The 12183-nt window shown below is 35.9% G+C and overlaps 1 protein-coding gene across 1 annotated transcript; it reads left to right on the top strand.

Annotated features, from left to right (window-relative positions):
- The first annotated feature begins 5401 nt into the window (after window positions 1-5401).
- LOC113337926 (peroxisomal fatty acid beta-oxidation multifunctional protein AIM1-like) lies at window positions 5402-12183 on the top strand. The gene is made up of 18 exons (XM_026583463.1): window positions 5402-5661; window positions 5868-5939; window positions 6617-6679; window positions 6787-6843; window positions 6947-7014; window positions 7127-7208; window positions 7320-7375; window positions 7490-7792; window positions 8268-8354; window positions 8651-8825; window positions 9491-9612; window positions 9931-10094; window positions 10368-10622; window positions 10783-10904; window positions 11030-11151; window positions 11287-11435; window positions 11572-11710; window positions 11808-12183. The coding sequence occupies exons 1-18, from the start codon at window positions 5562-5564 to the stop codon at window positions 11850-11852; spliced, it is 2181 nt and encodes a 726-aa protein (XP_026439248.1). The 5' UTR covers window positions 5402-5561; the 3' UTR covers window positions 11853-12183.

Raw genomic sequence — 12183 nt, 5'->3', positions numbered from 1 at the left:
CTTGCCTACAAGTTGCTTCATTTTCTGTGGAAGATTGTTCATAACATTTTCATTGTCAGAGTAAACCGCCGGAAGATGCGAAGCCACTGAAATTACTTTGTCTTGATGATAAGCTACTTATGATTTTTCTATTAACTACTCCTGCAATTTCTTTAATTTGCATTGGGCCCTTGGCAACTCAGTGTTATAACGGCAGTGTTGAATTCTCTGGTATACAAGAATGGATAACGGATTGGAGTGGCGGTCAACCATCTCGATTTTAATTCCATACAGAATCTTCGACAGATTGCCATAGTAATGTTGCAAATATGGCAACATAGGTGCGGTGTCATTTTTGACAGCGTACAAAAAGTTTCCACCTTAGCTACCACCATATTAGATTATCATTTGGATTTTCTTCATCCTAAAGAGCGTAGAGTGCAACATATACAAGTTTTAGATGGTGGGAAATCAAAATAAAAAAAAAATTATTAATAGGAGGAAAGTTTTTTCTAAATCGACCCAGAAATCAGCTTTCGCTCTTGTAAAAGTGGCTTTCTCCTTGATAATTATCTAAATAATACCCGAAAATACTCAACATGCCTGTACCCGCCTGAGCCTGCCTGTACCCGCCTGAGCCTGCCTGTACCCGAAGTAGCCCAAAGCCTGTTATGGCCCGTCGCGGGCCGCCTATCCAGGATTAATTTATTGGGCGGACTCGGACTTTCCAATTAATTATGATGTCCGGCCTGATACCCGGCCTGGTGTCCGGCCTGAAAGCCTTTTTTATGCCATCAATCATTTAGTATCCTCTTAAAAATAATTAAAGTTACCATTTTATAATTGTCAATTGTGTATCTAAAAAAAATAAAATATATAGTTGTTTTTACTTATAATTGACCTTTTCAAAACATTAATGGTAATATATTTTTCTTATTTAAAAAATTTATTGTACTGTAATTAATTAATTATTATAGGCTAAAATAAAAAATTTATCATTTTAATTAAATATAAAATAATACTATCACTTCTTATGATATGCAATGTTAGAAAGAAAAGGATATTGTGTTAAAAATAAATAAATTTAATATACCATCCATTTGAAAATTTAAACTTTTTTAACAAAAAAAAAAATATTTTCAAAATAATGGCATGTCCCCCGATCTGACCTGGTGAACTCTATTTTCTTTGTCTTCTTCATCTTCACCTGTAAAGGGTTTGGGTTTGGCAAGGTGTTTGAGAAGTTTTTTCGATAATCAGGTAAACTCCCTTTTAGGTTGGATGCATCAATCATTACCTCTATAACCATAGCCCAGATTCCTTCGTATAGTTTTTCTTTGATTCATAGAATCTTTTCATGCAAGGAGTATAGTTTTGGAATGAATCAATTAACCTGTTAATCACGATATACTTTGGTGTTCTTTTTTGTTTTTTTTCATGGGTTTTAGGTTTTGTCAACGTGTTCTATCTCTAAAAATTGTAATTATCACAGGTGGTGATAATTGGTGTTTTCAGAGACTGACCGTTTTCTGCCGAAGTATGGGAAGAACGTGAAGAAAAAGATAAGATGCGGCAACTGTAAAAGGTTATCAAATCACAACAGCCGTACTTGCCATTTTCAGAAGTTGACGACTTTTCTAGCATTTGATAAAATTCTTTTTTTGTTTTGAAGTTTTGATGAACTATTTTCCTTTGAGATTTTAGTTGGATTTTGAGATGTTCATTTCCATTTGACGGCTTCAATAAATTTAAGTAGTTGTATGCCATTTCCTTGTCTGTTACAAACTTTAGTGCCATCTTTATCCTCTGCCTTTTCATCTGCTCTGCCACATCTTTTCTACTCTTGGTCATATCTCTTTTTTTCATGATCAACTTCATGAAAAATGCCACGGAAAGTAGACATTCAGGTTCAACAAAAGGTGTTTCCTCGATTGGTTCAATCACTGAGGTTAGAGCGCAATTTATTTTCCTTTGTTTGATTGGAATATTTCAGTTCCGCATTTCCACGGCGTTCCTCTATTGCGCTTCTAGTTTTAGAGGAATTATAGTGTCTCCAATGATAATCACCCAAGTTGAAATGCAGCAGTGTCCAGAGTGAGACTGACGATGAAAATATCGGAATGAATAACTCTTGCACATCGTCTGTTAAACTCATGATAAAGTCATGGACATGAGTTTGAATACCAGCTGAATCATCGTTTTTCATGAAAACCTGTGTTTGCAAAAATGTAAATAGTATCCATTAAGCTTCATATGTTGTGATATTTCAATTTTCTGAAATAAAATAGTGATAATTGCAATTATCTTAGAATTATACGTGTCATAATTATAAATTTCTGAACATTGAATTGTGATAATTGGAAATTTACAAAAAGTAGATTGTGATAGTCGTAATCTTCTGAAAATTGGAAAGTGATAACTGCAATTTCCTCCTGGACGCGAAATTGCCGCTAACATGGAAAAAAATTATCAATCAATGATTTAATTATAAATGTATGTGACGCCATGAATGCGGATGGCATGTATACTTCTTCATATTGACTGTTCACGGTTCTTCATCCTTTTGCTTCATCTCCAGTTTGTACATGTAAAATTGAAGTTGTTCAGCTTTCGAAAATCTATGATAAACAAGATCCTTGTGAAAACTAGAATTTCTTCCCCGATTCATTTATCAAACTCTAAGCACATTCACTGTTAAACAAGTCATTAAGGTTAGTGGAAGCACATTCAACTGCTCTTTACTAATTTGGTTATTCATAAAGACACGTAGAAGATTTGAAAATGGACATATCCTCTTATTTTCCAAGTCAGGGAAATGGTGATTCAGACTCCTAAAATTAGCTCTAAAAAGCCTTGCAGAAGTAAAAAGACAAACGAACAACCAAATACATCAATGCTCTCCTAGAGAAAATGTTATTTTTCACGAAAATTTAGCCTGTACCACAACAATAATATGTGAATTAAGCAATTAGCACATCATTACTTTAGATCTAACCATACTTGCGGAGTATAGAAAAGAAACAATCAAGCATATATCATTACGTTAACTTGGAAAATTTAAATTTTCACAAGTACTAAAGATGAAATTTGCATATATCACAATAATAATATGCAAGAAAAGTAATTTATCACATAATTGTACAGTGATATCTACATACCACTTATATTACTGTTAAATGCGCCAGATTCAGAGGTTTTTGGGTCTCTGGTTTTTCTTTCCATTTCAGAAGGGCATTTAGAAGTCAATGGGACTCTGGTGTTACCTTTGTCTTCCGAAGGGCATCTATAGGTTTTTCGGTTTGTTGTTTCACTTTTCTCTTTAATAGAGTATCATCTATGGTATATAAACTAACCCAAGCACTGAAATGGTGAATCACACACAAAAAAAAATGCATAAGGTGATTAGCCAAATATGTGATGGTGATGAATGGATAATTCAAAAAATCACCATGATACCCTTTACCAAACGGTTTTCACGATCATTAAGATGAATAACATATTTACTAAGATGACACATAAATGTTTTTGCAACCCAGTACGCATCAAGTACACAATGAAAATTTCAAGGAGATTATGATTATCAAGAGTATTAACTATGATAATTATGAGTATCATCCGCGACATAAACCAACCAAAGCATTCAAATGGTGAATCACACCCAAAAAACAACATGCATAAGGTAATTTGGGAAATCTGTAATGGTGATGAATGGATAATTCAAAAAATCACAATCACACCCTTTACCAAACGATTTACATGATCATTAAGATGAATAACATAATTACTAAGAGTATCATATATTTATTCAATTTTTGCAACCCAATGCGCATCTAAGTACGCAATAAGGAGAAGTGTAAAAACTCGAATGTTTTTGCAACCCAATACGCATCATGTTCTCTATTGTGATGTTTGGAAGAAAAAAAAACTCAAATTGAAGTGTGAAAATCAAAGAACTTACCACATCTCTTGGTGGATTCTCTGAGTGTATCGAATGATAACGTCTTCTCATTTGCGACTGTATAGGATGAAGAACAAGATAAAGAGAAGATGACGGCGTGATAAACAAGAATAACATGGTTTGAGGAATTTTCCTAAAACTAAGCTACTTCGACTCTTTTCACCGCCCATATAATATGCAATTTTTCTCAAAAGGCTAAATATCAGATGCTTAATTTTGAAAGGTTAATTTAGTAAACAGGTATAAGGCTTAGTCCTATGTACTAGATATATCTAGCTGTTAAATTGGCCATGCACGTCAGCATGGGCAACCTCCTAAGTCATATGGGATGGCTAATCTAGCAGCTAGATTAGCAGCGGGACCATCATATAACGCCGAACGGTTCGGCGTTTTAAATCTCAGTTGTTAGATTAGAAAATTTTCTCCCAGCGCTGAACGGTTCAGCGTTTAGACCACTTTTTGCGCCGAACGGTTCAGCGTTTCAATCTCGCTGATAATTGGACTGCGAGCACTTGCTAGGTGAGAGAACTATCAACTATCACTGTTAACTTTTTTCCAACACTTATTTTTTGATTTGCAACACTTTTTGACAAATCTCGCACTCCAATTTAGTCCATAGAAGTTAGCCTGGGTTCCACATATTATGAATCTTAATTGTGGGCTATTCGTATAAGAAAAAAAGTTAAAGGGCTACAAATAAGTTCCCCCAATTTAAAACTCTACTATTCCGAGTCTTCGCCAGCCGACCGTACCTATCTTGTTTTGTTAGAACATTGACGGACGCAAGTCATCACGGGTTGGTGGCTCCGCGATTTCTCATCAGTGATATGGAGTCATTTGTTTAGACCTTTATACAAGACTCGGAATCATGAATTACAGTCAATGTTCATACCATCCCATATTCCCAGAAGATGCATTTCGATGATCTGTTTCTTGAACTTATCGGTCAGAAAAGTTCGAGTCTAAACCCCAGTCAGACGTTATACTACGACAACACTTCCTATCCTCCATAACTTACTCTTATATACCAAACCCATTGACAATTTCAGTCACTACCTTTTCACTGACGGCCAGGTTGAAGAACGAACCTGACTCGATAAGCGTCCATTTTTGCCAAAATATTCCGATTCAGTGAACAACTAATCCATCCATTTTAAGAAACGTGATACTTTTACTTTATCAGTTTGGTTATTACTTTTCAAAAATGAAAATGTCAAAAATATCGTTTTTCTTGAAACCAAGTACTACAGTATCGTTATTATATACCATAAAAATACAGTTTACGCCTATCATGATTTGAGTCAGCCCAGGCAGTCAATTTGAGTCAGATAACACACCGGCCAACATCATCAGCATTCCAGGAAAAAACAAATGAAACACGCGGAAATATCTTCTTACCTCGAACTAACAAATCGGATAGACATCCTCATAATTGCGTCTTTCGCCACTTAATGAACACGACGTTGGAGTCGTAACCTGTAATTCGTCATTCCCCACATTTTTATTTTATTTAATATTCTCATTTTCACATCACAATAATAATACCTCGTTTTTTCTATCTACCTTCTTCTTCCTCTCTTGATCCAACGAGAGTGAAAATAACTCAAACTTTCTGAGAGTTGCGATGGCGAAGAACAATCTGAGAGTTAGTATGGAAGTAGGAAATGATGGAGTTGCTGTCATCAAGATTTTCAATCCACCGGTTAATGCATTAGCTCCTCCAAGTAAATTTTTTTTTTGTCAAATTGAATTTTGGAGTTTTTTTTTTTTTTTCGTTTTTGTTTGGAGATCTAGTGGAATTTTAGGTCTATTAGAATTGATTGATTTGGTAATTGATTGTTAAATTTGGGAAGGGAGTTTTGATTTCTTGATTTGATTAAGAGACTGATGAGTTTTTGTTTTTGTCGTTGTTTGTGTTTTGAATTTGCAGTTTTAGCAGGATTGAAGGAGAAATATGCAGAAGCTATGAGAAGAAATGATGTTAAAGCTGTAGTTCTTACTGGTGAGTACTGAGTGGTGTGTCAATTTTGTGAGTTTTATGTAATTTTTGTAATTTAGAAATATTTTAATTATTTGTTTTAAGGTGATTTTGTATGAGATTTTTGGTACAGTTGGTAGAATGATGAGGCCTAGTATGATAGATTTTTTAGGTTAGGTTAGGTTTGGAGATTTTTAGGGGAAATTTGTATAGAGGATTATAAGAGTCTTTTATTTGAGTGAGTTGAAACAAATGTGAACAATGAATTGTTTTACTTGCTCTTTGAATTTTTTTTCTCTTTAGTTTCTATACATACTTGGCTATTTGATGTTGTTTTAAACTAATTTGATTGTTGATTACCTTTGGTGTTGGTATTCATCCATATCATTTGGTTTGGATCATGGGGAATGAGGGAGAGTTGTCCCTCGAAGATATTACATTGTTTTTCTCTAAGATGTCAGCTCAGGAAAGTGTAATGATAGAAGCACTGATTGATCTCGATAGCATCTGAAGAATCTCATATATTTTGTTGATCTGTGAGAGGTTTACTATGTTGTTGTGCCATTAATCTTCATTCTACTTGAATGACATTCTATTCCTTTTACACTCGGGTGTTCTTTATGTGTTTTTAGTGGATATTGCTATTCTCGGTTTCATGATATTTTTCATCTCTAATGTACTGCCTGCTTATTCCTTAAAAGGTGAGGGCGGGAGATTTTCTGGTGGTTTCGACATCAGTGTTTTTGGGCTTGTTCATCAAACTGGTATATGTGCATGGTTAACTTGCTCTACTTGGTATCACACTACAATCAAATTTCTACCCTGAAACCCAATTGTCAGTTTCTTATCAGTTTTTTGTTTTGCCTGGCAGGGGATCTTACTAAGCTCCCTGACGTATCTGTTGAACTTGTGTGCAACACAATCGAAGGTTAAATCTAATTCATAATTATTTATTTGACCAAAAACAGAACCCTCTATTGATCTTCATAAAAAATCTTCGTGCGATTAAATTGTGTTTTTTGTTGGACCAGATGCCAAAAAGCCATCAGTGGCTGCTATTGAAGGACTTGCACTTGGAGGTGGTTTAGAATTGACAATGGTGAGTAATTTCTACTTAGTATGGCTGTATGAATTCTCCCTCTTAAGTTCTAACTTCCAACAAATATAGTGCTAGATTCACTTGTTAACTCTGTCCTGTTTGATTGTAATAGGGATGCCATGCGCGTATTGCAACACCCAAAGTTCAGCTTGGTTTGCCAGAGCTTACACTTGGTGTTATCCCTGGATTTGGAGGTAATTGATCTATTTCAGATTTTGAATATAAAGCCAGCTGTTTTGAATTAAGTCAGGCCATTTCGTCTCATCTCTCTGTACTCACCAAAGAAACTAATTGATATTTGTTAGGAACTCAACGACTTCCAAGGCTGGTAGGGACACCAAAGGCTATTGAAATGATGTTGGTAAGTCTATGTTCTGATGAATTTGCTTGACATATACTGATCGTCCTTGTTCTATAGTCCATTTGCTTCATTTTTGAGTATCTCGATGCTGATTAAGTGGTATTGAAATTGTAGACATCAAAGTTTATCATGTCCGAAGAAGGGAACAAGCTTGGTCTTATTGACGCCATTGTATCTAAAGAGGAGTTGCTGACAGTAGCAAGGCGCTGGGCTTTAGACATTGCTGAGAGACGTAAACCTTGGATATCTTCTCTTCAAAGGACTGATAAGATTGGTTCTTTGTCTGAATCACGTAAAGTAATTCAAGCTGCAAGAGAACAGGCTAAGAGGACTGCTCCAAATATGCCTCAGCACCAAGCGTGCCTTGATGCTGTTGAGGAGGGAATTGTTTTTGGAGGATATTCTGGTGTCCTTAAGGTATTTGTTTTTCTTGCTTTGCACAATTGCAGTAGATAAATACTGCGGTTTCCATACAGATGGTGTTCACATTGATATTTCTTAAATGCTCAGCGAAAAAATATACCGAACTATTCAAAAAGTATACTTTAGGGGTATCTGAGTGAGACCTTCAGAAAGGATATTTATTTTGCTGACTAGAATTAAGAATTTGGAAATATGAGCATGAGAATGGCAGAGGTTCTTTTAAAGATATATGAGCAAGTTAAGTACAGTAGGAGCATTGAATAGATTTGTCCTCCATCAAATCAAAGTAAGAGGCTTCAGTTTAAATATTTGGGTCTTCGTGTTCTGGAAGGACTGTGCCAATACCACCGTTTGCATTATGCTTGAAACTCCACCCTATTGTTCTAATGGAGTTGCATGCGGGGATCTAGTCTATATTTTGAATGATTCTCCATCTATCACTAATAATACTGGAAAATGCTATTCGCAGGAAAATAAACTATTCAATGAACTGGTTTTATCAGATACTTCAAGAGGTCTTGTCCATTTCTTTTTTGCCCAGCGTGCAATTTCAAAGGTATACTTTTTAATGAACGTGATGTTTGGCTTCCTTCTATTAAGTATTACATGATTTTGTTCCGTCTTTTTTTTTTCTTAATAATACTGTTTAAAATAGAACCTTCAAGTTGACAGTAAACCATGTCATGTTGTGTGGCCATATAAGTAAATGGTTTTCAAGTAACACCTCAGGTTAACAAAATTTTCAAGTCGGCAGTAGGTTTACGCTCTTCCCGAAAATTATATGTACAAACTATTTAGCCTTATCCTTCTTTTCTCTTTCTTCACAAAACCCTTAACTATACTTTTCCGCAGGTACCTAATGTTACTGATATTGGACTCAGACCTAGGCCTATAAAGAAAGTCGCTGTCATTGGTGGAGGTTTGATGGGTTCCGGAATCGCCACAGCTCTTATCCTAAGCAATGTATCTGTTGTCCTTAAAGAAATCAACCCGGAGTACCTGCAGAAGGGAATTAAAACAGTAGAAGGTTGGTTTCTAATCCACATTCCTTATTGCAATTTGTCTACTTGGTCCACATATGTGAGGCAGGTTTAAGAGACCACCCAACTTCCTTTTCTTAGTTTTTGTCTGACGAAGTCTAGTTAAGAAGTAAATATAGGGTGGTACCTTTTCGATTGAATTCAAGATGCTGCCGAAGGTTGCAATCATTAGGAAATTTTTGAATATTATACCTGGATCATAAATCTGCCACAGAAATCGTGTAATACAGAAAAAACTTGTTCGCCTTCTTTATCGGATAATGTATGCTCTGTTTTTGAATTATCCTTAAGTTGGGATTTAGTTATAAATTACAATCTCATAGTTGCGATGAAAGTTTCATGCTGATGCTAAAATAATATGCCTTGCATAAGCTGGTTGAAATGGATATGGTATCGTCACTCAATAGTCAATACTGAAATCAAAAGTGAAATTGGCAGTACCACAGCCCAAAAGTTCAGGAAAATTGCCTGTGCAACTGAAAGAGAAGCATTTCCTGTGAAATTTTTAGGTTGTTTCTGTTCTTGCAAAGTTTTACTGCTATCATAAGCCTTGTCAAAGAGGGTGATCATTCGTTGTTTTGTATGCTTGATAATTCTAGTGTTAAGTTTTACCTGTTTATTTTGGAGCTCATGGTCCAACTATGTGGGACAGGAAATCTTCGAGGTTTGGTTGCCAGGGGGAAAATGACAGAAGATAAGGCGGAGAAAGCCCTCTCAATTCTTACAGGCGTGTTGGACTATTCAGAATTTAAGCATGTGGATATGGTGATAGAGGTACATTTTCAGATCTTCTACTACATTTTGTTCTTTTCTTGTTGGTTAGCCAATCATAATTCTATCTGGCGTTAGTGAGATGTAATAGGCTGATTTTAGCAAAATCCTGTTCGTATCAGTTACCTTGTTTAGATTTCATATGTTGTCGTCGATGAGTCGAATAAACTTTTGGACTCGAGCACCTGAGTTCTCGGCTACTTGTCAAATCTCGTATTGGGCTCAGAAGCTCATGTTTCTTTATCTTGAGGTCCTCATGTTGGGGACACCTTGAGTGCAAATGGCTTGATATTCTGCTCAAGGGGCATTCTTTATTTGCAGGCTGTTATCGAGAGTATTCCACTGAAGCAGTCAATATTTAATGAACTTGAGAAGTTCTGCTCTCCAAACTGCATTTTGGCATCGAATACATCTACTATTGATCTCAATGTTATTGGAGAAAAGACGAGCTCTCAAGATCGTATTATAGGAGCACATTTTTTCAGGTGATTATACATTTTCTTTTGTTCTTTTTAATGTTATTTCAGCATGGCCACACGGATGATAGAGACATGAAACATGTCGAATACCCAGCAGTATCTATATAAGAATCATTAACTTTTCCATTGTTCTCTTGACAAGGACAAAAAAATCAAAATTGATATCGGACTTGATCTCTGGAACTACCCTTAACATTTTCTCCTTCAGTTTTTTATTTATTTTTGGTGTGTGTGCATGTGGTTTACTGGTTTAGTTCTAATGTGACCCTTCTTCTATAGTCCTGCACATGTGATGCCTCTCCTGGAGATTGTTCGAACTGATAAGACCTCTGCCCAAGTAATTCTTGATCTCATGACAGTTGGCAAGGCCATAAAGAAAGTTTGTGTGGTAGTAGGAAACTGCACAGGCTTTGCAGTCAACCGTACCTTCTTTCCTTACACACAGGGGGCACACATTTTGGCAAACTTGGGTGTGGATGTGTTCAAGATTGACAGATTGATCAGCAGTTTTGGCATGCCGATGGGCCCCTTTCAGTAATCTTCTTGCTCTTTTTTCTCATGTGAATTTTGAATTGATTGATGTCCCCTGTTATTGATGCTTGCTTTATCTCTCTTCTTTATAAGTCTCTCTCTTTAAAGACAAGAAATATAATGCGCTGTATGCATCTGATGGGCTCATTTTTTCTTAATGAAGGCTTCAGGACTTAGCCGGATATGGAGTAGCAATGGCAGTAGGCAAAGAGTTTTCCACTGCTTTCCCAGATCGGACTTTCAAGTCTCCACTGGTTGAGCTGCTGCTCAAAGATGGGCGAAATGGTCTGGATAAAAACCTGAAATCTCACACTCGCACATTTTAACTCCCCTGAGATATAAACACACTCTTGTTAATTTTCCTGTAATGCTAATCCTTCTTTTGTTTCGTGCAATCTTCTAAATTTCAGGTAAAAATAATGGAAAAGGATATTATAAATATGAAAAGGGAAGCAGACCAAAACCCGATCTTACTGTTCTTCCAATCATCAAGGAGTCTATTAAACTTACTAAACTTATGCCTGGTGGAAAGGTTTTCACTCCTCTCCCTGTTCTCAATATTGTGAAACTGACATTTTCATTTGATACATATACTATAAGTTGAGTTAGATTAATCCATCTCCCAAAATGTGCAACTATCACTGACTTTCTAATGGATGTAATGCAGCCCTTATCTTTGAGTGATCAAGAAATAGTGGAGATGATAATGTTCCCAGTGGTGAATGAAGCATGTCGTGTTTTGGATGAAGGAGTTGTTGTCCGAGCATCAGATCTTGATGTTGCATCTATCCATGGAATGAGTTTCCCTTCCTACCGGTAACTATCCTTGATACTCTCTTAGTTTGATTGGTATTCATGGACATTTGCTTAGAAAACATTTCTATTCCAGCATCTCGTTGTTTGAAAATGTGAGGCTGTTCTCATTATGTTGAACTTCTCCTCTGTATTATAGTGGTGGTCTTGTATTTTGGGCTGATACTGTTGGAGCTAAACATATATACTCAAGTCTCAAGAAGTGGTCAGAAATGTACGGCAACTTCTTCAGACCATCAAAGTTCTTAGAAGACAGAGCAATGAAAGGAATTCCATTGGTATGTTTTCAGTAATCAAATTTGTTCACATAGAACTCTTTTCTTTTTTCTTTTTTATTTAGGGATATTGTTTCACAAGTACATTATTTTCCTGCAGAGTGCACCTGCTTCAACATCTGAAGCTGCAAAATCACGCCTATAAGTGGAAGTTATTGTGCGGGAAACAAATGTGGAAACCAGAATTTTGTTTTTTATGAAGAAAAATCCCTGCCCATATCATAATGAGTTTATATTCCTCAAAGGCCCGCTTCTCCAGAGGGCAACACACTCCTTAGTTCGTGTCTGGGTTTATTGTATTCACAAAAAAATAAAACATTAGAAACCAATAAATGTATAATTTAGAATCTGGGGATAAAAGAAGAATGTTTCAAGAACTATTGCTTTCTTCTTTTTTCTTCAAATAATCTGTAGCTTATTATAATTGTTACTGTTGTTCACTTTTCGCTCTTCCTAAAAACCTACAGATTTTGTCA

Source organism: Papaver somniferum, unplaced genomic scaffold (genome assembly GCF_003573695.1).
Source record: "Papaver somniferum cultivar HN1 unplaced genomic scaffold, ASM357369v1 unplaced-scaffold_18, whole genome shotgun sequence".
Taxonomy (NCBI): domain Eukaryota; kingdom Viridiplantae; phylum Streptophyta; class Magnoliopsida; order Ranunculales; family Papaveraceae; genus Papaver; species Papaver somniferum.
This window is presented reverse-complemented; position numbering and strand designations above follow the sequence as displayed.

Excerpts from the sequence above, each read along its gene's own strand:
- LOC113337926 (XM_026583463.1), top strand. The coding sequence starts at position 5,562 with ATGGCGAAGAACAATCTGAGAGTTAGTATGGAAGTAGGAAATGATGGA. Across the intron at positions 6,680-6,786 it reads TGGGCTTGTTCATCAAACTG|GGGATCTTACTAAGCTCCCT; the intron begins GTATATGTGCAT and ends TTTGCCTGGCAG. Across the intron at positions 7,376-7,489 it reads AGGCTATTGAAATGATGTTG|ACATCAAAGTTTATCATGTC; the intron begins GTAAGTCTATGT and ends TTGAAATTGTAG.